This window comes from Trichechus manatus, unplaced genomic scaffold (assembly GCF_000243295.1).
Source record: "Trichechus manatus latirostris isolate Lorelei unplaced genomic scaffold, TriManLat1.0 scaffold00141, whole genome shotgun sequence".
Taxonomy (NCBI): Eukaryota; Metazoa; Chordata; class Mammalia; order Sirenia; family Trichechidae; genus Trichechus; species Trichechus manatus.
Genome location: NW_004444077.1, coordinates 1619301 through 1643798, shown reverse-complemented (window position 1 = coordinate 1643798; position 24498 = coordinate 1619301). Strand labels below are relative to the sequence as shown.

The window sequence follows — 24498 nt, the reverse complement described above, 5'->3', positions numbered from 1 at the left end:
ATATCCCTTTATCATCATGTGTGTGTATATATATATATTTTGCCTTAGTTGGGGGGTTCCGAGGCAGCTGCAGAACTATCGAAGCTGGAGGACAGGATACAGCAGCTGGTGAGAATCTAAGCAGTGGTTAGGTAAGAGACATTCATAAGGAGGAGACCTGAATGAATAAAGTGGAACCCCAGGGAGTGACTGGCTCTTGGGTTGAAGCTCCAGTTCCACCAAGAAAGTATTGCTAGGAGCAGAGTGCTTCCTACAGACCCGTGGTTGAGTATGATCAGCTTGACGGCAGGCAGCGGGCTTGGTTTGGGTTCAGCAGATGATTGACATGATCAAATTCTTATTTCAGAATGCTCACTTGGGTTGCAGGTTGGCAAGAGTAGAAGCAGTCAGGCTAGTCAGTAAGTACTTGAAGAGAGAAGGGACAGAAGCTATTCTGGATGTTTTGCCCATGGGTATGCCCATTTAGAATTCATTTGTGCCAGAGATTTGTGGACGTAGAGATGGGCCTGCCAGCTCATTAACCTCATGGCTCTCCCCAGCATGGATCTTCTTCCAGGAAAAGTCTCCTCACCCTTGCAGTCAATAACAACTCCAGTGGTTGTATTTTCCCACCTCCCACCCCCCTTTCAAGGCCTGCAATGGAACAGGTCTCAGTGAATTCAGGAAAAAGAGGCCGGGTCAAAATGGGTCTGTAGGGGTAGGGTGAAAGAGCAGAGGGTACAGCCAAGGATAGGGAACTGGACAGAGACCCAGAGACACTCAGTAGAGACGTGAGCCAAAGACTAGAATGTGGGATATACGTACTCATGTGATCACACACACAGACCTGTGGACTACAAGAAGTAGGGCCAAAAAAGTTCCTGTTTATGAGGTTCATGTTTCCTAAAGGTGGAGTTGAACTTAAGCTCCTGTGAAAAGCAAACTGTGGAAAATGCCAGTGATTCAGAATGGAGGGAATTAGCAATAGAAAGAAAGGGAAACAGGTCAACCACCCCCATTCTTTCGTCTTCAGGGACCTTGAAAACTTGATTTTGCAGGATGCACAGGAAAGCAGTCATTGGCTTCTATTATGCTGTACTCAATTTATTGCTTGTAGAATAAGGTGCCACTTTATTGTTCAGATTCATTGCATCAAATGCAAATACTCAGCCAGCGTTCTCTAATCAGTATCCAGAGAGCTGCCTCAGCTCTGTGTATGTGTGTGTGTGTTGTAAGTTTTGTCTTCCCTGCCTAAAACACAATGTAAAAGAAGATGATTTTCTCACATTTCATCTCTCTGATCACAGTAGTCTAAACATTTGTACAGTCTTTTGTTTCAAACCTAGAACTCCTTATAGTAAACATCTTCAGAATCTCAAGTCCTTCTGCCTGACTTTAACCATTATGGTGCAAATTTACTGATTAGCGCACTGGCTAAATGGGTTTTTGCTTCCTTTGGATTTCAAAAAAACAAACCCTCCCAACAAACTGATAACAACTGACATCTGATTAGAAAAGGCAAAACTAATTAGGAAAGGGTGCAAAGGGATTGTTTGAGTTACCTACATTAATGCACATTACAGTTAAATATCTTTCAGTTTTTCCATTAACCCTCCCGCACTTACACCTCCAGGATCAAATCTATTTCTTAACCCATACCCCTTTTTCCCCTAGTTAGAAACTTGGTATTCAACAGGCTAAATTACCCACTAATGCTTTAAATGCACAGCTCTTCTTGATGGATGTGAAACATAGACAGAGATCTTGGAATGAGAATAATAGAAGCCATTCTCCTAACTGTGGATTTGAACCCTATGCATTGTGATTTCAAGGCTAACACTTTCTTCTTGATATTATGTTTATTTCTTTATTGATGGATAAAGGAGTTAATTGTTGCTTTATGCCAATTCATTCTATTATGCTGTGAGTTATTATTCACTGGGATAACAAAATTAAATGGAAAAGAAAGTGGAATATCCAGCAAGTAGAGTTCTATTCTGTAAAAGGTTAAAATAATATTTTCAAAGTTGACTTGTTGACTTAGGGGAAAGGATCGAGTGATTTGGGCTCAGTTACTACATAGTAAATTGTTAAGGATCAGGACAATGTAGTGTATATACTCATGGGAATCCAGTAAGTAGTAGTAAGGATAGATGCCTTCTTCAGATCAAAAGCTCTTTGAGAAGAAGGACCATGCCTTTCTAATCTGTTAGATTAAATTGATGCAAAGAGGATTCTTTGAGTCACTCAACCTTTTATTTCCAGTGCCTAGCACATTGTAGGTGCTTAACAAATTTTCATCATACAAATGAATGAATGCAAGAATTATAGCTTTATTGCAAAACTCAAGCAGTGTCCCCGAAAAGGTTCATAAATTCTGATGGATGATATTAAGAGAGAGAGAGAGAAAGAGAATGAATTTTCCTTATTACTTAAAAAAACTAACAAAATCCAAGAATTATTTCGTTTTAAAAGTAAATCGCATACCCACTCCCTTGGGTGTTTTTCATTTTTATCTGGGATCAAAGGTACCAAGAAGCCTAGCAAATCAGCCTAGCAGCAGAAGCAAGAATAAGCTTGAAATATGATGAAAACAGTTCAATCTGAAAACACTCTCTGATCATTTAATTTAAAAAAAAAAACTTTTTTTTTTTTTTTTTTTAATGTTTTCCTTTACTACATCATGATTTCATCATTGTTCTCAGCTGTAACATCAGTATCCTGAACAGGATCTGGCACACAGCAGGCACTCAACAGATATATTTGAATGAATGAATAGAAGCAATTGCTGAGTTAAGACTGGAGTAGTACTCAATTTAGTCTGGCATCTTCAGTCTGCCGCTCTTGGGCAGACCAACCAGGTAACTTAGAGATCTGTGGATTCAGATAAGGCAACTTCCAGTGAATTTGACTGAATGTTCTGTCCTGCATCAGAATTAGATTAAATTTTACCTGAGGCAGTAATAAACTACATATGGAAAGAATGGTGAATTTCAGACAGATATCACAAAGATGGCTCTGATGACACAACCCAAACCACCTCTACCTATTCCTTAACTTGGGCAGCCTAGTAGTTATGAGCCCTGGATTTGAAATCAGACCAATTACTAGCTGTAACTCTGAGCAAGTTATTTAACTTTTCTAAGCCTCAGTGTCCTCACCTGAAAAAGGAATTAATGTCTATCACTGGAATTCTTTGCATATGGCACAGAATTGGTGCTAACATTAAAACAAACAAACCAACTAACAAAACAACAAAAGAACCAAACCAAACAAAACCCATGCAACATCCCTCCTGTTAATTTTTCCAACCAAGATTCATTAGTATCAATTCTGTTGGGAAATTCCTTCTGAATCCTTGCCTTAGCACTAGTTTCATGGATTATTAAAAACACATTTTTGTTTTCTTTGGAAACTTAAAAGATAAATGATGAAATAACAAAGATAAAATGGAAATGCAAACATCATCCTGACCTGCCATGGACAATCCTCAGTATGCCTGTACCAACCCTTTTCCTTTTTGCCAGGAAGATCCAGCCAAAGTGAATCATAATGGAAATCACCACATGGTCAAGGGTCATTGCAGTGATCATGTAGGAACTCTTGGATTTCTATCCCAATTTTACTCGAGATTTCATGTCTTTTATGCTTTACCTGAACTATATGTTTAGCACCAATTTTTGGCCTCAATCTTGGGTTCTGAGAATGCTGATTAATTTTGTTTCTGCAGCTTTTTTAGGACTTTGGCTTGGTTTTGTCTCTGGCCCTTCATGCTCCTGACTTCCCCTAATCTAGTTCTAGCTTCTAAGCCCAAACTCTGGCACTAGCCTAATTGGCTAACCATCTAACCAACCTCTTCCAACCTCTAGCAAAAGAGAGCTTGGACATTAATATTGTTGCAGCACACTGAAATCATGGTTATGTCCCTGTTAGAAAAAGCATTTCCAGCAGATAAAAGATTTCTATTTCCTCCCAGGCATTACCAAAGGATGATCACAAGGATTTAGAAACACTGACAGTATGTAAGAGTTACAGTGATTCCCCTACCCCTACCCAGGCCCATTTGGAAAGAGTTTTCTGGGAGTTCATCTTTAAGATTAGAGATATATAAAATGACCTTAAAGAAGCAAGATGGTTCTGAGTCCAGAGAGACTTGGCTAAAGTCTGCTTAAACAAACATTGTGGCCTCCTAAGTATATACCCCAAATAATTGAAAGCAGGGACTCAAAGAGATAATTGCACATCAATGCTCATTGCAGCATTATTCACAATAGCTAAAAGATGGAAACAACCCAAATGTCCATCAACAAGTGAATAGATAAACAAAACGTGGTATATACATACAATAGAATATTATTCAGCCATATGGAGAAATGAAGTTCTGATTCATGCTATGACATGGATAAGCCTTGAAAACATTTTGCTAAGTGAAATAAGCCAGACATAAATGGACAAATATGGTATGATCCCACTTATATGTACTATCTAGAATAGGCAAATGTGTAGAGACAGAAAGTAATGGTTTCCAGAATGGGGTAGGAGGAGAGGGAAATAGGGAGTTATTGCTTAATGGGTACTGAGCTCCTGTTTGGAATGATTAAAAATAAAATGGTACTAGTTGCACAACATTGTGAATATAATTAATGTCACTGAATTGTATACTTAAATATGGTTAAAATGGCAAATTTTATATTTATATTTTACCACTATTAAATAAAAGAAACATTGTGACAAGTAGAATAAAGGGTTAATGTATCACAGAAGTATATAAAGAAGAGAGTAACAGAGACAAGAATTGGCAGTGCATGTCCAAGTCTGGAACAGGTAAAGGAAGCCTTGGTAAATGGCTTTGCTACTCAGCAAAGCTATCTTCATTCAGCTTGATCCTCATAAATAACAAAAGGTAGATATATTAGCCCCTTTCTGCAGAGGAGAAAACCAAGCTACAGAGGAGTTAAATAACTTACTAGAGAGTCACATAAGTACATAAGGCAGTGGGGCTTAGATACAAATCCAGGTCTGTCTGAGGCCAAGGTGCATGGTCACAAACACTCTGCTATCAAGGTTAATGAGACAGGAAAAGCCATGGTAGATTGTGGAAGAAAATGCATAGAACTACCTTACCTTGATGCCATTAAACATTTGATCACCTAACCTATGGTTCTCAAATTGATTTCACACTAGAATCATCTGGGAGGTTTTTAAAAAATGCCATTGCCCTGTCCCCACACTTAGAAATTGTGTTTCAGTTTGTCCAGGGGGGTGGGGGTTGGGGACGAGGGTGTTATATCTGGACATTCTTGGAATTAAAAAAAAAAAAGACTCCCCAAGTGATTTTAATGTGCAGTCAGTGTTTAAAATAACTGACCTAATCCTAATCCCTAACTCCTAGCCCTTTGTTTTGATTCCTTATTTATCAAGATACCTTCTGGTTATAATTTGGCTTCCTATGTATAGGGTTGCTATGAGTTGGAATCAACTCAGTGGCAAAGGGTTTGGTCTTTTTTTTTTTTAATGTATCTTTGCCTATAGAAAGAGATTTATGCTGACATGAGTGTTCTAGTATATATGCCACTATATTTTTCATTTTTAATGAATAAATTGGCATTATGGCTTTAAATATCAATTTCATGACCTTAGTTAATGTGAGTCTGCTCTGAGACACAGAGCTATTATCCTCATACTGGAAAAATGGGTTTCTGAGTTTTCAAGGCCAAGGGGAGACCACGAATGATGATTAACTAGAAGAATGTCTCCTATGGGGCCTCTAGGTGTACTCAGGGGGCATACTTTATCTTCCCAGAACATGTTCTTCACAAGGAAATAATTATTTCTACTACATTAAAGAAAAAATATATATATATATAATGAAAGTATGGTCTATAGTTCCTCAATTCAATTATTTAATCAGTCAATGGTATTTTTACGTCAACTCCTCAGTCTTTGAGAGTATAAAATCTCTTACTGAACAATACAACAAGCTAGCTGAGGCGAGTATACTGAAGAGGAGAAGAGAGAAGCAAACAGCATTCAACCTGACTCCTGGTACTAAGTACTGTATCTATCAATCATGGTTAAGTCAGGAAAACAGAACCCAACTGGGTATTTAAACCAGGAAGGTATTAACCCAGGAAGTAGGAATAGCATGACCCAAACCTTGAAAATATGACCTAACATGGGAAGTAGGAGGTTGGAGGGAGAAGGACATTAGGAGACCTGCCTGAATTAAGCCAAGGGTTGATGGGAAGTAGGGCAGGACAATATGGGCTAGGTAGAGAGGGTGGGGTGAGGTTATAGAAGACTCTCAATACGTGGTTGAGGAGCTTGGCTTTGAACTGAGGGAGAAATGTAACAAATTTATGTTTCAGTCATAACAAATCATCCACTCACTGGCTGCCTTCCCTCCCAGAATTTTTAGAGATGGGAGAATTCTAAACCAAATATAGAATTCACTTCAGTTTCATGGATCCGATGTTAGAAAGAAATTCTCATGTTTAAGTGTCTGATTATAGAGTTCTGAGAAGATCACGTCTTTGTTCACAGAGGTAAGAAGCACTTTTGGATTGAACCCTTGTGAGTCATGGACAACCAATAACTCTTTCACACCTTAAACAAGTATTCTGTGACCTGAAGATAAATCAGAAATGAATGTGTTACATCCTTCTCCTGCCCTCTTTCTTGACCCTCAAATCAGGAAGGCAAGAAAATTTATAGCTAGGAGGCTTCTCCATTTGCCAAGCCCCAAACATGAACAAAACAGTCACTGAAGACATTGTGTGAAACACCAAATATCATTTGTTCTCCCAATCCCTGGAGAATGGATTACTTAAAATCACCTCAGGCATGGAACAAAAAGGATGTCTCCAACAGTTCAAATATGCTGCATCCATCCCTCAGGACCCATTCACATCTCGGAGAACAGAGGTGGGTACAGAGAAAAGGAAAAGGGGAGTAGGAATCCCCCAAATTCAGTCTCTGCCTGAGCATGTGGATCTATCTAGGTTCTGTGTTCTGAAAGGTGAAAAGAAGGCCACGTTTGCACACTCTACTGGTCAATTTTAAGGAACAGATCAACAAATTGAATTTGCCATTTTGCAGCAGGAGCCAAGAAGATTTCCACTATTTCCAAGACTAAAGGGTTCCAATTAGCAAACTCCATAGCAAATCTTTCTCTTTAACACAAAGTGAGTACGACAAGCAGAAAAAAAAAAAACCTATATGACTAGTGTTTTCATTTAGTATGTTTTAGATAATAAATTTAGTAGCTTCTTAATTCCCAACCCCTTCTGCCTCCCCTCTCCCCATGACTTGAGTCATGAATAATACAGGTTTAGCTATTCTGGCATTAGAACATGAATTTGTACTGTCTACTATGGATGGTGGAGTTAAAGCCACTCTCTCTGAGTTGAGACTATTTGGCAATATACTTGCTGAGACCATAAAACTTAAAAAAGTCTTAGAAATATGTACAGCCAAATGAAAGTTGTTTCTCAAAATTATCATCTTGGGAAGCAACTCATTTATTTTTCTTTATTGCTTTCAGAGAAAGCTCACAAGCCACACCTGAAATTCAGTCTTAGCATATCATAGTTATTCCTTGTTTTTGACTGAAAGCAACATTACCCAGCTTGACTGTTTTCAAAAACCAGCTAAAAGGATGAATATTATTGCACTGGTAATAATCCGTCGAATATGCTATGGGCTCTGAAGACAATCCCTAAAGAAAAATTCTGAAACTATTGAACAATAGCATCATTATTAGAATATAAGTCCACCATCTACCCCAGGGTGAATGCTTGCAAGAGGGCAATACTTACTTGACTGGAGGGATCGGATCGATTTGCTTAAAAACTCAGACACACGACTTTAGAGCCATATCTCGTAGAATCATTGAGCTGGTAGGACCCAAAGAAATAATCTGTTCAACTTATACAGTGGGACAAAACCTTAAATGGTAGCCATTGCCTGCCTATATAAAGAAGGTTTCTAGCTTGGAATGCTGCCACCATTTCTACCACTTTTTAAGGCTCTTTTTGAAGAGATGAAAACTATTATATACACTGGGAAAAGTGAAAAAGAAAAAGTTAAAAGGCATTGGAAGATGTTTGTTGATTTGGCTATTAGCACCCACCTGTGTACTTGGTCCCTGGAAGTTCAGGTGGTAACTAAGAGGTCAGGAGTACGGCATACACTTGCTGCTATCAGTGGTAATGCAGGGAATAGGACAGAGGATCTTGGAGCTGGAAGGGAGGCTCCCAAGAAGGGCCGATGGGGCACCAAAGATATGTATTTCTTGTTGGAAATTGTTTATTTTGGTTAGACTCATAATGCTTACCCTTCAGGAAGGTCAACAACCACATAGATACTTTTTTGATTCCTTTCTTTAATAGCTCTGAAGATCAGAGGTTTAAAACTTTCTCTATCCCCAAAGGACTTACTCTATTATTATTATTATGTAAATATGGCTCACTATTAGAAGAAATACTTCTTTTGAGAATCCACAGTGCTCTAAAGGTGGTCATTCATTTGCCAATGAATCCTCCCTGTGAGTGTATAGCCTAATGGCTGAGCACAGGCTTCAAAGTAGACTACCAGGCTCTGAATCCTGGCTCTGCTACTTATTACCTGTGTGACCTTGGGAAAGTTACTTAACCCCTCCATGCCTCAATTCCCTCACCTGTAATATGAGAATAATGGTATTTCCTCACATGGTGAATTGATATACCACAAGTAAAGGAGTCAGAAGCCATGTCAGGTATAGAGTAAGTACTCAATAAATGTTAACTCTTACTAGTCTCTCCTTACCCATTATTTCCATTTTTACGGGTCAGGACCTGTCATCATACCACTGGCTAGTGGAAGAATTAGAGACAGATCTTTTTTTATCCCCCCCTTCACCTCTGCCTACCCAATACAGTTTGTGTTAGAATTTGGGAGTCACTCCAAACCTCTCTTATATAATAGTAACACTTGTTAAAAATAATATTTTGATATTATTTATGACTCTTTCCATTAATATCCAACTTTATTCTAGGTTTGGGATGAGAATTATCTCATTTCATTCTCAAAACAACCCTAGGAGATATTATTATCACCCCCATTTACAGGTAAGGAAGCTGGGGCCTAGAGAAGTTCTGTGACTTGCTTGAGGTCACACAACTAGTGAATGTCACAGTCGGAATGTGAACCCATGTTCATCCAAATGAAAATACCTACATACAACATTAGAAAGTAATCCCTCAACATTGTTTGTTTTTAAATGATTCCTAAATTACCCAACTGTTACAAAAAGAACTTTGTAAAATATACACAGGACTCTATTTTAAGTCCATTCTCCATAATCTACAAAAAAAAAAAAAAAAAAAAAACAACTTCTCAAGTGGTTAAAAGTTAAAAGCTTTACTTGGAACATAGCTTTTGAGTTCTTGTTGAGACCAGTTTTCTCTTGGCCAACATCTAGGGCAAAGGTCAGCTTGGACACAGTCCGTGGTGCTCATGGCATTCTTTTCTGGGCAGTAGATATAAAAACAAATCTAGAAATGTCACTAGGTTAAACTCTATGCCACCATACTGCCTTGACATACTGTTTTGACATGTACTGTGATGTCTTTGGGCCTGGACACTAATGTAGACCTGTCAAATTACATGCACAAGCAATATTCAAACTAGCTTCCTTCTTTCCTTTCTTCCCTCTTCCCTCCCTCCCTACTTCTTCCTTCCTTCTTTCCTTCCCTCCTTCCCTTCTATCCCTCTTTCCTTTCTTCTTCCCTCCCTCCCTCCCTTCCTTTATTCCTAGAAGAGTTTACTCTTTCAAGTTTCCTGGGGTTCAGGGTTTACTCATCAGTATGTGCTCTGGAGGCACAAAGCAAATCTCTTCATACTATTCATGTTTGGGACAGAATAAAACCTTTGTTTTATGTTACCCATGGGCTGCGGTTTCTTGTCATGACGATTTCATCCTTTAACACGTAACTCGCACATTACTTCCCCCAGAAGCCTTCCCTGATTCCCCCTTGCTGGGTCAGATACCCAACCTCTGTGCTCTCGTATCTTTGCACTTTCCACACAGCATTAAAATGATAGTTTTTAAAACTTGTCTCCCTCTTGAGACAGTGCTTGCAGATAGAGGCCACATCCTGTTTAGGGCTAACGTTCAGCCTACATGCACCAGTACGGACTCATAGCGGAATCTATTTGATGGGTTTGGGAGTTTGGACATTCCAGTTGGCTGGAGGCTATGAAGGACTGGCCATTAAATACTTTCAATATCACCCCTGGCCTTACTCCAATACTCAGCATAATCACAACATCTGGCACGTGGTAAGTGCCCAGGAAGTACATATTGACTTAATGACTGATTTACTGACTAGACATGTCACTAAAGGCATCAATTATAATGCAACATTCTTAATAAGCAAGAACGCTTGCTCACTAAAGATCCGAATGACAGTAATCCTCTACAAGGAAATACTAGCCCCTTCCTCCAGCTACCCTAAGTGAACCAGGTTTTAATGAGGTCTTCATACAAATCCATCAAGGCCACTCCTGTCTTTGGTCTTGATTCTGCCCCAACACAAACACAATGGTAACCAAAACATAATGAAGGAGCTACATGGTCTCTGGGAACTCTGTGTCAGGAGTGGTAGAGACCTTACCTGTCGGTGTTGTTGCGAGACTTGATACCCCAGTCCTGTGATGGTCTGAGTCTGCATTTTCTGAAGCAGAATCTTTTGCTGAAGCGGCAAGGGTGACCTTAGCAAAGGCTGGCTTGATACAGGTTGGGTGGGCTGGGGTGGTGGCTGCTGTGGCTGCTGTTGCTGCTGCTGCTGCTGTTGTTGCTGCTGTTGCTGCTGCTGCTGTTGCTGTTGCTGCTGCTGCTGCTGCTGTTGCTGTTGCTGCTGTTGCTGCTGCTGCTGTTGCTGCTGCTGTTGGGCTGAAATTGAACTCTGCTGCTGCTGCTGCTGCTGCTGCTGCTGCTGCTGCTGCTGCTGCTGTTGCTGCTGCTGCTGCTGGGTGTAGTGGAGGAGAGAAGGCTTGTTCTGGGCAGGTAAAACAGAAGGCATCTGCTGGTTTGCTTGATCTGAATTAAAATGGAACAGAGGCTTGGTGTTGCCAAGACGGGATTCCATGGCTGAGTGTGGGTTGTTAATAAAACTTCGACTGAGATCCTGAGGCTTTTGCTGCATGAGCACATCCAGGTGCCCACCCTGAGCCGACGGGCTGGCCTTGTACATGTAGTTAGCCATTACTTTTGACTGGCTGCTGCTGCCGGCTACCCCAGGCATGGGGGAGCCCTGTGGGCTGAATGGCTGCTGACCAAAAGAAGGGCTGGGGATTTTTTCCTGCCCAAATGGACCTGGGGATGGTCCAGCAGAAGATGGCAAGGCTGACCAGTTGGGAGGCTGGTGCTGCTGCTGGTGCTGCTGCATCCGGGCATGTTGCTGACGATTGGCAGCTATCTGTTTGAGCTGTTGGGCATGGGATACTTCCTGCCAGCTGGGCAGGGCCCGGCTTGCTCCTGAGGCTGTCTGAGGCTGAGCCTGGCTCTGAGAGACAGAAGGGATTGGCGACGAAGTGGAGAGGGCAGAGTTGGCCATGGAGAATGCAGGACCAGCTGATGGGGGCCTCAACTGAGGAGAGCCTGAGGGGCCCTGAGTCAGGCCAGGTGAGTATTCACTTTTGATCACAATCTTCTCCATAGGCAGGGAGGGCCTGGGAGTGCTCCTCTGGCTTTGCTGACCCAAGTCAATGTTAAATGGGTCATCCTGCTTTATGGTAGCATTGATCATGTTCTCCAGCTCAAGGTCACTCATGGGAGGCACAGATATATTGGTCAGCTCATTGAACAGTTCCTGCAGCTCAGGATCCATCAGTTGCTCTCCAGGGTCATCTCCGTACCTATTAGAAAAAATGTTCTCCTGGGTCATGTGGCCTTCCATATGCTTACTGCAAGACAGAGTCTCTCCTGGCTCCTTCTTCACCTCCTTTAAGCCCATGTTAAACATACCATTGCCCGGAGAATGTGTATTATGTGACAGAGTGTTAGTCTTTCTCAGGGGTGCTTGACTCATAGGCAAAGTCCCTGACATAATCTGACTTTGTCCGTTATTTACTTGGAGGCCACTTTGTCCTGCGGAGAGGTTCTCCCCCACACGGATTCTCTTGATATCAAGGAATGAGTTGTCGACAAAGCCATTAGGCCTCTTGCTGTTGGCAGGAGACAAGTTGACTACTTGTTTTCTTTTCAAGGAACCTTGGAGCTGAAAGAGAGGGAATAAAAAAGAAAAACATGAGCTCTTAATCCAGATGTGCTTCTAATCAAGAGAGACATAATGTTTAAACGTTTCCTCCATTGACACAACAGGATGCAGTCAAAAAGAAAAAGGCACAAATGAAGGATGGTCTGGAATACAATGAAACTCACAGAAGCACGAACACTACAAAACACAACGTTTTGGAAGCAGCCGGGAAATTAGTGGTTAGAGTTCACAGTGGTTCCTGTGATTGGTACATAGGTCAGTGAATGAAGATCCTTCCTATATCATCAGGAGTGTTGATAATACCTTAGATTGATAACGAAAGCTCTGTTGACTCTTGGAACAGGTCAAGATAATCCACGTACAGACACATTCCACTCCTTCCTCCCCTGCAGCCTCAGATGATCGGAATGCACACAGTTTCGACCAAGATGGGAAACACAGGTTAAGTCTAAAGCTGGAACAAGGTTTCCAGTTTCTTTTTTCACAGATTCAACCCCTTCATCACTATGATCCTCTGTGTAAGTAATTAGAATAGTTGTTGGGTCCAAGAAGACATTCTATCTGTTGTTCATCTATTTTTCCTCTTATAATTTCACTGCTTTGCATTCAGGCCCATGTAGCGACATTGTGTGGAAACACAGAAGCCATGAGATTGTCATTTATCAAAAATAAGACACTCCAAACACAGATTTTCCTGGGAATTTATTTTTTGTGTTATCTGCCTCTAAATCTTGTAACCAAATCCAAGTGTAGAGAGGCAGTACTACACAACTGTTCAGAACACAGGCTCTGGAAACACAGTAGACCAAGCTCAAATTTCAATCTGTCAATAAATGCTACTTGACCATGGCAACTTATCTGAGCCTCAATTTCCTTACCTGGAAAATGGGCACAATAACACTTAACTCATAGGAAGGAATGAGACAACTCATGTAAAATTTTAGCATAGTGCTTGCTATAGTAAGAGCTCAATAAACTATGGTTTACATAGAAAAGTATGGTTTATCCCATTCTCCAAGGGGGGTGCCTCTCTAAACAGCAACAATAGCAACACAGTACTTCACCCACTAAACCAGCCATTAGATTGCACTATCTGAACTTTAAAGATTGTAGAGAAAAGTTTAAGGGCTATCCGGTCACACCAGTAAATTAATAAGAAACAGAAAGCATTCATAACTGATTTTTAGATCCTTGTAAAGGGCTCTTCTTGCTTTGGCTCTAAATCAAGACTGTATCTATCAAAGTGTGGCTTTACCAGTGCAATTGACTCAAATTATTTACTGTTTGCTCAGGACCATTGTAAAATACCTGGGGCATAAAGAGTGATACTTCCTAGATATAAAAGTTTACCACTTCTACTTTTCCCCCTTTTCACTTACCACTACTTCCTCATCCACATAAAGGTTTCTAGGTAACCTAATTAAGAAAAGGAAATTAAAATTAACCGAGCGTCTATTATATGTCAAGTTACTTATTAAATATGGTTACTTTATTTTCCTTAATCTGTACAGCAACCCCATTAAGTAGGTATTGATACTGTTACTTTATAGATAAGGAAACCAAGACTCAGAGAGGCTAAGTAACTTATCCAGGGTCACACAGGCAGTAAGTGGTAAATCTGGGCTCCAATCCAAAGTCTGTGTGGTTCTAAAGCCTCTGTCATTTCTACTATATTATGCTGGAATTAGCTTGTTTAAGTCTAGGGTCCAGTCAACAGGGAGGGGATGGGTAATGAGCACAGTGACATCCTGGTTCTCAGATAAAATGATAGGAATTTGGGGACAGTTGAGATGTAGCATAGGGCCAAATATGAGCGATATGCTTGTAAGTCATCTATTTTATCAATACTTGTTTCATTGATTCTTTATCTGTGGCTCTGTCCACTCACAGGTGGTATACAGTTAGGGTGGATGGGCCTTGTTGGTGTAACAAGTTTTTACCCCCTGGCCATACTCATTGACTAGAGAAAGGAATCTAACTGAAGCTTGGCCAATCAGTCCATCCCTTCAATGGGAATTTTGGAATTGGAGAAAGCTAGACTAAGCTCTCTTTTGGGCACCTATATAATAATTCACAAAACTTGTGAGCTAGTAATGGTCATATTTTCCATTGTGTCAACCAAAGTCATAGAGGAAATGAGTCTGTAGAAAGGGAGAAGAATGAAGCAGAGAGGAGAGACAAAGAATTTTTATAGCAAAGCATTTCGGGACCTGAATCCAGTCTCAAGTCTGCTCTGCTTTTCTCTTTGTTTTCCTTGATACACTCTGGAACCTTTATTATAAATTCTCCCTTTTGCTTAAGCAAATATGGGTTAATACGAGTCGAAATCGACTCAATGACAACAGGTTAATATGAGTTCGGCTTCTGTTACTTTCAACCAAGCCCTAACTAATTCCCCTGAGACTTCATATTCAGCAATGAGGAATCTGCTGAAGTTTGCACCAAAGGGCAGTGTATACTTTGTATTTGGGTGTGAAGTTTTCCCCTGCCATCTCTGCTGTCTCTGTACGCTTTTGTGACTCCTAACCTTGTCTACTCACTGGTGACACCATCACAGAACATCATCAGATATCACTACATTCAGCAGAAACTCGTGGTTACCGCCATCTGTCCTCATGGGGTCAGGAAGAGCACAGGCCAGAGAAGCTCTGCCATGTTTTCTCAAGACGAGTCAAGGTGATTTATTTCACCATAAGTTATATTTTGAAGGTTCTTTTGCAACCAGAAAAGAACAAACAAAGGATTATATTCTTTTTTCAGGTTTGGGTTATCACCTTTGATTTATTTTTCCACTGCTTTGCAAAAACCTGTTCTGCCAGATTCTCCCATTGCTCTGGCCACTCCCTGGGCAGTGAAGTAGACACCCTGGGACACAGCACTAACCCTTTCTTTAGGCCACCAGGATTGTAGAGGTAATAACAGAATTACCTGTAGTAGTAGTAGTGATAATGTTAACAATAAAGCCATTTATTGAGGGTTTGTATGCTAGGCATTGAGATAGGCTCTTTGTATAGATTATCTCATGAAATTCTCACAACAACTCTAAGAACTCTCACAACAACTCAGGTTGATGCTGTTTCTACCCCTCCTCCCCCATTTTGCAGAAACTGAGGTTCAGAGATTGAGTAACTTTTGAAGGCCACACACAGTGAACAATAAATCCAGGAATCAAACTTAGCATTCTCCCTACAGAACCTGTAGTAAATGGTACCCAAGGCCCTGAAAGAGGTAATGAAACCCATTGCAGGTATTGAAGAGGCCTGGAATCTAGTCCTGATTCTGTCATTAACTGGACTACTTTCGGCAAGTTGTTCCACCTCTCTGGGCCGTAGTTATCTCCTCTATAAATAAGATGATTGTTGAGATCACATTTCTACCTGAACCCAGAAAATAACAGGCATTGAGGGAGGGACGTTTGTTTTTAGGCATTATGTATGGTGGTGAAAGTCACCACCAATTAGAGATGAATGATGGATGATTTAAGATGTAAAACGGAAGTTCTCCATAGTGATGCTGTGGAAGACAACTCCACGGGTAAAGAAGTTCCATTAGAACTCCATTGGGTGTGATACTTTATCAAGAGAATTTTGGGGACGGTCTCTGACCTGCCTCTAGAAACATCTAACCAAAGTTATGTTACCAAGCCCCAGTGAATGCACAAATGCAGTAGTCACCAAACTACCTGCAAAATATGATCTAAACAATTCTCATGGTTCATCTTCTGCTTTGAAATATTTCCCTTGCTGGACTAAAATTCCTCCATCAGATACATGACTTTGAATTACGGCACAGAGTCTCTTAAAGTTCCTTGTGAAAGTGCATATACTAGATGAAGTAGAGGAAGAACAATGTTAGTCATCAATGCCTCAGTGAGAAGTAGTTTATCAGAAAATTCAATGCCACCTTACCAGACCAAAAACAAAGCTCTAAGGGAACAAGACTCAAGCAGTGGCAACAAAGGGAATGAAGACATGGGTTTAGAATGAGAAGGATAAGGGCAGGGAGAGAGGGGCTGGGGAACACCACAGTGTGAGCCCGTTGGGTGTTGAGGGGAGAAGTGAAGAGGGAAGGGAGAGGCATAAGGGCAGTATATATGTCCTGAGGGCCAGAAGAGGCAACAACTTCCAGAAAGCAGCTAATAACATCCAAAAAGTAGAAGGAAGGCTCTCCAAAACAAATCCCTCAACCAGGGCTAACATTAGATATACTAGGCACAGTGTCTAAGGCCCACAATAATTACAGGAGTCCACAAAATGTTTTAATTTCTTTTAAAATCAAAAGAAAAAAATGAACATTTAGGTTGAAGAAAATTTTTTAATATATAATATTAATATATTCATCCTTACACAAACACAGACATAAATTACAATTTTTATTATTTTTTGAAGGAAGAAGTGGCCTTCGAAACCAAGAGTACCTAAGACCTATGAAAGTCGTAATGTGGCCCTGCTCCCACCTAGTAATTACTGTGTATTGAAGGTATACTTTAAGACAGGTGCTTGTTGTGCAGTCTCATTTAATCCTCTCACAGCTCTCTGTGTATATATTCTTATTTTCATTTTATAAGTGAAGAAATTGAGGCTCCTGACATTAAGGTTGTGCAGCAAACAAGTATGGAGGCAGGATGCCAACCCAGGTCTGTCTGAGTCCAAAGTCCTCATTGTTAGTCACTAGCCATACTGTTCACTCCTCTTTTCAGTCTTTCCCTTGCCACATACCAACACTGTTCTGGACACAGTGAGCAGAGATGACTGAGACAAAAGGACAGTAGAATAAAGATGTACTGCATGTACAGGGCAAGGGTAACAACATTTGAGACTCATAGCGATGCATGGGAGAGAGATGAATGGTGACATCATTGTTGGAGGTTGATCACGAAAGCTCAGGACATCACCTCTGAGGCTCCAGTATAAGGAGGGAAGAGACAAAAGGTTACTCAGTCAATCAAAAGGATTTACTGAGCACCCTGAGAGCGTTCTGAACTATACCATATCAACATATCAAATCATCCCTTGCAGGAGGGAAAATACACAGATGTTTAAGCTAGTGGCAGGATGTAAGGCTTCAAATGAGCACTACATTAAAATATTTACACTTTTTCCATTACCTTGATGGATCAAAAAGCTTTTTTTTTTTTTTTGGCACAATAAATCTGTACCATGAACTTGTCATGTTTAATTTGTGAGATTATGCATTTAATATCACCCCTACACTAGCCATTCAAGAAAAAGATTTCTTTTGGGAATTATTTTCAACCCAGCAAGTTCAATCTCCTTTGCACAGTACACAGGAATCATTGTACTTTTCTTTGCTGAGATCTAGCGAACTGTTGCTTTTCACCCTCTTCCACGTCCTCACTCTTCTATTTGTACACCTCGATGAGGTCTGTTGGTCTCTGCTAGGGGAAGGCACAGTTCTGCTAGGGGCAGTGTCCAGACACAATGGTCGGCCTACCCCAAGGGCTGGGGCTGGGGTCCCTCAGTAAACTGCTCCTTTTAAACAGCTGTGCTCCACTCTTCCAAAGGATTCGAAACACAAACTTCCTGGAGGGATTTGAAAATGCCATTATTGCACAGTCCTCTGGGTTTCTTTTTCTTCCCCTGCTCCCTATCCTTTTCCACAGAATAAATGCATTGTCTCCTGTGCTGCCCTAGAAACGGAATGTGCTGCACAAAGGTAACAATTCAGTCCATAGGTCACTTTTTTTTTTCTCTCCCAAGTAGATTTTTGTCTTTCTCAACAAAGCATAAACATTAGAACCAAATTTACCACTGCCTAGATACTCAAGGGAATATCTTCTTCCCATCAACTATAAACTTCCCTCAGGCCATTTTACTCATGGCTGATTTAAAGATAGGGTTGGGGATAAATAACATTAGAAAGGGACCAACCCAAAATATATGAGTCTTCCTTTGATTCTTTCCGTAAAAATGTTTGGGATCCTGCAGCTGTGAATTCCAGCTCATCACAGTGCTCAGGGGTGACAGCCTGGCTCTCCTACCCCAAAACAAACTAGATGGGTTTTAAGGCTTTTGCTAAAGACATAAGGAGCCCTGGTGGTGAAGTGGTTAAAGCGCTCAGCTAGTAATTAAAAGGTCTGTGATTAAAACCCACCAGTTACTCTGAAAGAGAAAGGTGTGGCAGTCTTCTTCTGTAACGATTTATAGCCTTGGGAACCCTATGGGGAAGTTCTCCTCTGTCTTATAGGGTCCCTATGAGTCAGAATCAACTCCACAGCAGTGAGTTTGGTTTTGGCTAAAGACATAAAAGATTTTCCACTTCTTATCTGGCCCTTAAGCTTTCCTGTATTACTAGATATTATTTTATGTGCATATATTAACAAGGTTTCACCAACTAGATTTTAAACTCTTTGTGTGGGTTCCTTGTTATACTTGTCTTATATTTGTCCTGGTTTCTCAGTGGTTAAGAGCTCAGCTGCTAACCAAAAGGTTGGCAGTTTGAATCCACCAGGCACTCCTTGGAAATCCTATGGGGCAGTTCTACTTTGTCCTGTAGGGTCACTATAAGTCGGAATTGACTTGACGGCAACGGGTATACTTGCCTGGGTTCCTTCTACAACCAATCATAAAGCTGGGCATATTATAGGTGTTCAAATAGTAGTTGGTTGGTTGATATGAGTACTTGGGAAGCTGGAGCCTTCTAACTACTGAGTAGTAAACAATGGTAAGAAGGCGGCTTTGGCTTGCGGGGCAGTGTTTCATACTCAGTACACAAGCAATGTAATGATTCCACTAGAGTTTTGCTTAAGATTTTTCTAAACCTTGAAGTCAAAGGAATGTGAAGCCCTGAAAACTAAAATCATGGGCAAAGCTCTGTCATCATCCCTGTGAACCAAAAGTGCAGGGGTGTGTGAAGTTTTGTGATGAACGGAGGGTGGTCTCAAGGCTCCAGACGGGATTCCAAAGCTGGAGTGTAATTCTAAGCACCATCTTGACTCAGTGCTCTATCTGGGTGAAAGCCCTGGCACTGAAGAGGAGCCAGGGCACATTTCCTGTAAAATTTTCAATACCTTCCACCTTCACTTCTTCAAGAAAAACTATGAGCATTTTCTGAGCAGAAGGAGGTTGAAAGAGCTCAGAGAAGGTATGATAGATCTGAAAAATCTGTTCCGTAACTTTGTTCCATAAGGTTTGACAAAATCATTTTGATTCTCCTGGGATCCAGATTTCTGGGTTCATGCAGTTGGGGTGACCCACACAGGCCATCTGCCCACAGGTGTCTTTTGAACCTCGTAGGAACTGGTTCCCTGGAGTCACCTTCAGGACGGGCAATAAATAGCTTAGTAAGCAGCTTAGTGGAGATGTTTGCCTTAGGCATTGGGTTCTTTTGGAAAATTATCTATGTGCAGCCAGCTTCAAGAAGTAGGAACTCTCAGGTCTGACTAGAGGCTGTTTTAGGATGTATGGTGCATTCTTGGTGATTCTGTTTCTGTAAGGGACCCTGCTCAACCTCACTTGTGATTTGATGTTATCTTCTCAGAAATTAACGTAACAATGACCTATGTAACCTGCTTTCACTGTCCCCTCTTCAGAGTTCCTTCTCAACATGTTCTGGTGATGCTGCCCAATTTGAACTGCATCTACTCACAATAAATATATTCTATTACACTAATTTTTGGTGTTTCTCTAAGCAATTTAGGTGTTTGACTGGTTTGGACTCTGAGAAATATGATTTCTTTAGCCAACAAATAGGTATTGTTTATGAAACTCAAGATAAAGTTTTATATAGAGTAAGACCACTGCAAATTCAGGATCTTAGCAGAGAAAACAAATTTGTTCTTTCACAGTTTAGGAGGCTAGAAGTCCAAATTCAGGGTGCCAGCTCCAGAGGAAGGCTTTCTTTCTCTGTTGGCTCTGGGGGAAGGTCCTTGTCATCATTCTTCCCCTGGTTTAGGAGATTCTCAGTGCAGGGACCCCAGGTCCAAAGGACGCGATTCACTCCTGGCTCTTCTTTCTTGGTGGTAGGAGGTCCCTCTCCTCTCTACTCAATTCTCTCTTTTATATCTCAAAAGAGACTGACTCAAGATACAACCTAATCTTGTAGACTGAGTCCTGGTTCATTAACATAACTGTCTCTAATCCTGCCTCATTAACATCATAGAGGTTAGGATTTACAACACATAGGATAATCACATCAGATCATAAAATGGTGGACAACCATACAGTACTGGGATTCATGGCTTAGACAAGTTGATACACATTTTGGGGGACACAATTCAATCCATAACAGTTACTATGAGTCAGAATCAACTCGATGGCTTGCAACGACATACCCTATGTCTACATCATAGGGTTGTTGTGAAGACCAATGATTAAAGCACATAAAGACCTTAGAACATTGCTGTTAGAACACAGTTCTCATTGAGTGTTAGGATTAGCAAAAACAAACACAAAGGAATTTCCCAGTCTTTCTAGAAAAGTAACAATATAATGTGATCATTGCTCTTCAGAGATGTGTGCAGGGGTTATAGTTGGGGGCGGGTGGGGGGGGAATCTGCCTGGGAAAGATAGGAAAGGAATCTTCCTTACAATGAAAACCCAAACAAACTCATTGCTGTTGAATCGATTTCGAATCACAGTGACCCTATCGGACAGAGTACAACTACCCCATAGCGTTTCCAAGGCTGTAAAACTTTTACACAAGCAAACTGTCACATCTTTCTCCTGCAGAGTGGCTGGTGGGTTCAAACTGCTAACCTTTCAGTTAGCAGCCAAGTTCTTAACCACTGCACCGGGCTCCATTTACAATGAAGTGCCCCTCAAATATTCAAATTAATATGTTTCATGATATTTTGCTAGTGAAGTGACAGTGTGAGCAAAACTTGATGTCCAACAACAATGGAATGATTAAATTAAATTAAAAAAATTCAAAGTAGAATTATTTTCCCATATAGTCCACTATCTTAAACAATGTCATTCCAGAGCCACTCACTGATAACCACTGTGATTTAACCTGCTGGCTACATCCTTAGTCATACTGATTAGTTACCATAATCATTTTAAGTTAAGGACTTTAAGGGCCATCTTTCAGAGTTGGATCCTGTGTGTTTAGCATAAACAATCTCATGTAAAACACTGAAAACCGCAGCTGCCTTGTGCACAACATACTTTAATCATGACTCACCTTTTGCCCAAAATATATTAAAGAGACTCCAAAGTAAATGCTATGTCTAAAATGTTGGCAATTCTCTTGAAATCTCTAAATGTCCTCCTCAGCAGAATGTACAGTTCACTAAGTATCATTAATCAAGTGGCTTCTCTCTCCCCATTTGTTTAGAAGGCCCAATCTGGAAAGTGTTCATTCTTAGGGGCCTAGCTCAAAGCCTGTCTCTTCTATGAGGCCTCCCCTTCCTACTTTCTCTGGTATTCTTTCTCTCTGATTTAGTGGTTTTAGCACTTTCTGTCTTATATTGTTCTTGGTTATTGATTCAGGTCTGTGTTTTTCACCTCAATATGATCTCAAGATGTCAATGGAAGAGAGAGTATCTTGTGCTTCTTATCCACTCCCACGAGCCCAGCCCAGCAGTAGCTCAAGGAAGCATTCGCTGACTTGCTAATAATTTGAATTTTCGGGCAGTCAGTGGTCTGGGAATATCAGTTTGAGAACATTATTGGGCGTCTATGTTTTTCTGCCATCGGTCAGGCTTCTTTTATAAGCCACACGACTGATCCTTGGCAACTCTTTGTCCAACTGTAGAGCCACTAGGCAGTGAGGAAGAGATAAGAGGTGCTGGAGAGGTAGGAAAAGCATAGATATTCCAAGAGGCTGCTATTCACTTCTCGTGGTAGCAAGAATTGGATTCATTCCAAAATGTTGGCCAATTTGATTATCAGGAAAACCCAGATGGGAGAAAGAGTGCCCTGTAACATCATTACAGGGTTGTCTATTAATTATTTTGGCTTTTGAAAAATAAATATTTTTGTAAAATAATATAAAACACCTGTTGCCATCAAGTCAATTCCAACTCATAGTAACCTTATAGGACAGAGTAGAACTGCCCCATAGAGTTTCCAAGGAGCAGCTGTTGGATTTGAACTGTGACCTTTTGGTTAGCAGCCATAGCTCACCATAGCTCTTAACCACTGTGCCACCAAGGCTCCACCCCCAATTCCATGGCAGCATTTCTCCTTCCATCTTCAGTAGCTTACCTGACTTAAACAGGCTTTAAACATTCCTATCCTTCCCAGCCATCTCTCTCTCAGGTCACATTTCTTTATTTCTCTTCAGGCCCCCTCTGCTTTAAGCACAGCAAGCTACTGAATATCCTTTCACTGCATTCTGAGAATTTGATTCTACATCTTGCCTCCCTTGTGCCAACGTGTTCTACACATAGTAATAAAAGGGTTTGCCTTCTCACACCAAGCTCCAGCTACACTACTTTTTTTTAATTCTCAGAACACAAAAGGTCAACAGCATATACTGTTCCCTCTAATTGGAATACTCTCCACCTCCTCTAACTCTTCCTACTCTTATAGCTAGCTTCTTCTTTTTTTTAAGTCTCACCTTAATGAGGCCCTAGCAGAGACTTTTCCTGACCACGCTATCTAAAATAAGTTCTCGTTGTTATTTTTTATCTCAACCTCTTGATTGTTTCCTTTATAGCACTTCTTACAATTTACAAATATTTGTATTAATTTGTTTCCTTCCAATTTTTAAAGTCTGTCTCCCATGTTATAAAATATGCTCCATGGAGGGAGGCTTCAGCCTTGTCTGTCTTGTTGACCATTGCATCTCTAGCAGGTCTACAGAGATGAAACAGATGCCCAGGGAGAAGACTGGATGAGAAACTATGCTGGAGAGGGGAAGGGAGAGAAGGGGAATGGAGGAGAGAGATGAGAAAAGGAGGGGAGGAGAGTAGAGGAGAGGGGAGGGGAGGGGAAGAGAAGGGAGGGAATGGGAGGGGGAGAGTGGAGGAGAGGAGAGGGCCATAGTCTCAGGGGTTCCTCCTGTCTCTGTCAGACCAGCAAGCCTGGTATTGTTTGTGAATTTGATTTTTTGTTCTACAGTTTTCTCTTGCTCTATCCAAGACTCTCTGTTGTGATCCCAGTCAGAGCAGCAGGTAGTGGTAGCCAGGCACTGTCTCGTTTCTCTGGTCTTGGGGTCATGTAGGCTGCTGTTCATGTGGTCCATTAGTCCTTTGGACTAACTGCTCCCTTCAGTCTTTGGTTTTCTTCACTTTCCTTTGCTCCGGATGGGAAGAGACCAATAGTTGTATCTTAGAGGGCCACTCACAAGATTTTAAGACTGCAGATGCTACTCACCAAAGTAGGATGCAGAACATTGTCTTTATGAACTATGTTGTGCCAATTGACATAGATGTCCCCTTAGTCTATCGTCCTTCACCTGCAAGCCTAGGAACTTTGTCCCATGAGGTGTTCCATTATCTCTAAGAAGTTTTCATGACTATGTCCCTTGTGTGCCCTATTGTCTATGTTAATACACATGCAGCACTTATAATTATGTATGTAAAAATATCCACAACCAAACCTATATCTGCAAGTGGGTGTTCTCCCTTATACCATCCTATACCTCTTTAGCATACCTATCTATATATGTATTCATTTGTAAATTATTCTTTGCTAATACTATTATTGCAGAATTGACTATGTTATAGTCATTACTGTAAAAAAAAAACCAAACCAAACCCATTGCTGTCGAGTTGATTCCAACTCATAGTAATTACCGTAGTTGCCCTTTATTCTTGTGTTCCTCTCAGTGTTTTCCTTTTCCTTGGTCATGTTGTGCTGACTTTCCCTATACTGTGTATTGCCTTTCCCTTCACCAATATTAACACGTGTCTTCTATCTAGTTATTAATTTTCTATCTCTCTCCTTCCCTGGTAACCATCAAAGAATTTTTTCTTTCTGTCTGTAAACATTTTCTTGTTTTTTCTAATAGTGGTCTCATACAATGATCGTCCTTTTTGTGATTGATTTATTTCACTCAGCATAATGTCCTCCAAATTCATCCATGTTGTGAGATGTTTCACAGACTCGTCGTTATTCTTTATCGTTGCATAGTATTCCATTGTGTGTATGTACCACAGTCTGTTTATCCATTCATCTGTTGATGGGCACTTAGGTCATTTACATCTTTTAGCTATTGTGAAAAATGCTGCAATGAGCATGAGTGTGCAGCACATTTTTCTTGATTGATTAAAATTTAAAAGCTAAATAGAGGTTAAATGCATGCATTTATTTTGTTTTCTCTTTCAACTTCCCACGTGCGGTCATTAATC

General features: G+C 40.7%; 1 protein-coding gene across 2 annotated transcripts in view; it reads right to left on the bottom strand.

Annotated features, from left to right (window-relative positions):
* Positions 1-24498, bottom strand: part of MAML2 (mastermind like transcriptional coactivator 2) — a 402137-nt gene that overhangs the window by 108692 nt on the left and 268947 nt on the right. For both annotated transcript variants that reach the window (XM_023739814.1, XM_004385541.3), the window contains one exon: positions 10635-12239. In XM_023739814.1, coding sequence (XP_023595582.1) covers positions 10635-12239 — 1605 coding nt within the window. The remainder of the gene's footprint in view (positions 1-10634; positions 12240-24498) is intronic.